We start from the raw sequence: 1236 nt of genomic DNA on the forward strand, positions 1-1236 counted from the left end.
TATATTGTGTGTGTGTGTGTGTGTGTTGTTACATGCTTACATGCGTACGTACATGCGAATACAACAGGGAAAGTGCTTCACTTACCGTCGAGTGAGATGACAGTTGTTTCGTCCCACTGTTTGACCGCAGTGTTGCGGCTGTGATGTACAATGATGGGCCCTTCTTCGGTGGGATGGTCCTTGGACGTATCGTTCTCCTGGTTATAAAGAGAACACCAGTAGTATAACAGGTCTACAAATAGAACACCAGTAGTATGATGTTTATAAATAGAACTGGTATGATGTTTATAAATAGAACACCAGTAGTAAGACAAGTCTATAAATAGAACACCAGTAGTATGACAGGTCTATAAATAGAACAGAGTGTATCTATACTGGATGGTGTGCGTCTACACCTAAGACAAGTGCCAATGCATACACGTGGTTAAGTGACTATAGATGCACCGAGCTTCGAACGGAGAGAAAGGCCCTAGTTACACAACAATCACTACATTTAGAACGTCGAAAATTACATATGAGAAGCGGACTGTAGGCCAGAGACACACCCACCCTCACCTTATCTCACACGCCCCCGCCCACAGACGCATACCGGAACACAAACCGTACACAGACGTAAATACGGGCATGCATACCCTGTCCTTGACATCCTGCAGCCCATCCTTTACGTTTTTCAGCAACGGAAACATGACCGCCCACAGACTGATGTGCCACACAGCCGACGAGAAGTCTGCGCCATGCATTGTCATTGTACCGAACAGCGTTTGGTTGCCGCTTTTTCGCACCTGACCCCAAGAGTGGCAGGTTTAGGGTTTTAGTTTAGGGTCGTTGGGTGAAAGATCGGTCGGAGATGAAAAAGTGTAGCAGAAACGGGGTTTAAATCAATTATGATATCCAAGTTGTAAACGTATTATGATATCCACATTTTAAACGTTTTATGATATCCACATCGTAAATCGAGAGGGTGGTGGACGGGGACAAGGAGAGGGACATGAAACAGTGCCATGGACGATTTATGATTAGCTCATGAAAACGTTAAACATGATATGTGCTTATGATATCAAATAGTTCGAGACTTCCTGACAAATGCATTAGTGTAGATGTGTAGCTATATAGGTATAGATATACAGGTATATAAATACAAACGTATATATATATATATATATATATATATATATATATGTGTGTGTGTGTGTGTGTGTGTGTGTGTGTGTGTGTGTGTGTGTGTGTGTGTGTGTG

At 42.6% G+C, this 1236-nt stretch overlaps 1 protein-coding gene across 1 annotated transcript; it reads right to left on the reverse strand.

The window, feature by feature from the left end:
- Nucleotides 1–85: 85 nt before the first annotated feature.
- SARC_16577 (hypothetical protein) lies at nt 86–740 on the reverse strand (the record flags this gene model as incomplete). Its single annotated transcript, XM_014289318.1, has 2 exons — nt 86–197; nt 633–740. Coding segments are annotated over 2 exons (220 nt in total), but the record flags the coding sequence as incomplete, so codon positions are not given.
- Between the last annotated feature and the right edge of the window lie 496 nt (nt 741–1236).

Source organism: Sphaeroforma arctica (assembly GCF_001186125.1).
Source record: "Sphaeroforma arctica JP610 unplaced genomic scaffold supercont1.8425, whole genome shotgun sequence".
NCBI lineage: Eukaryota > Ichthyosporea > Ichthyophonida > Sphaeroforma > Sphaeroforma arctica.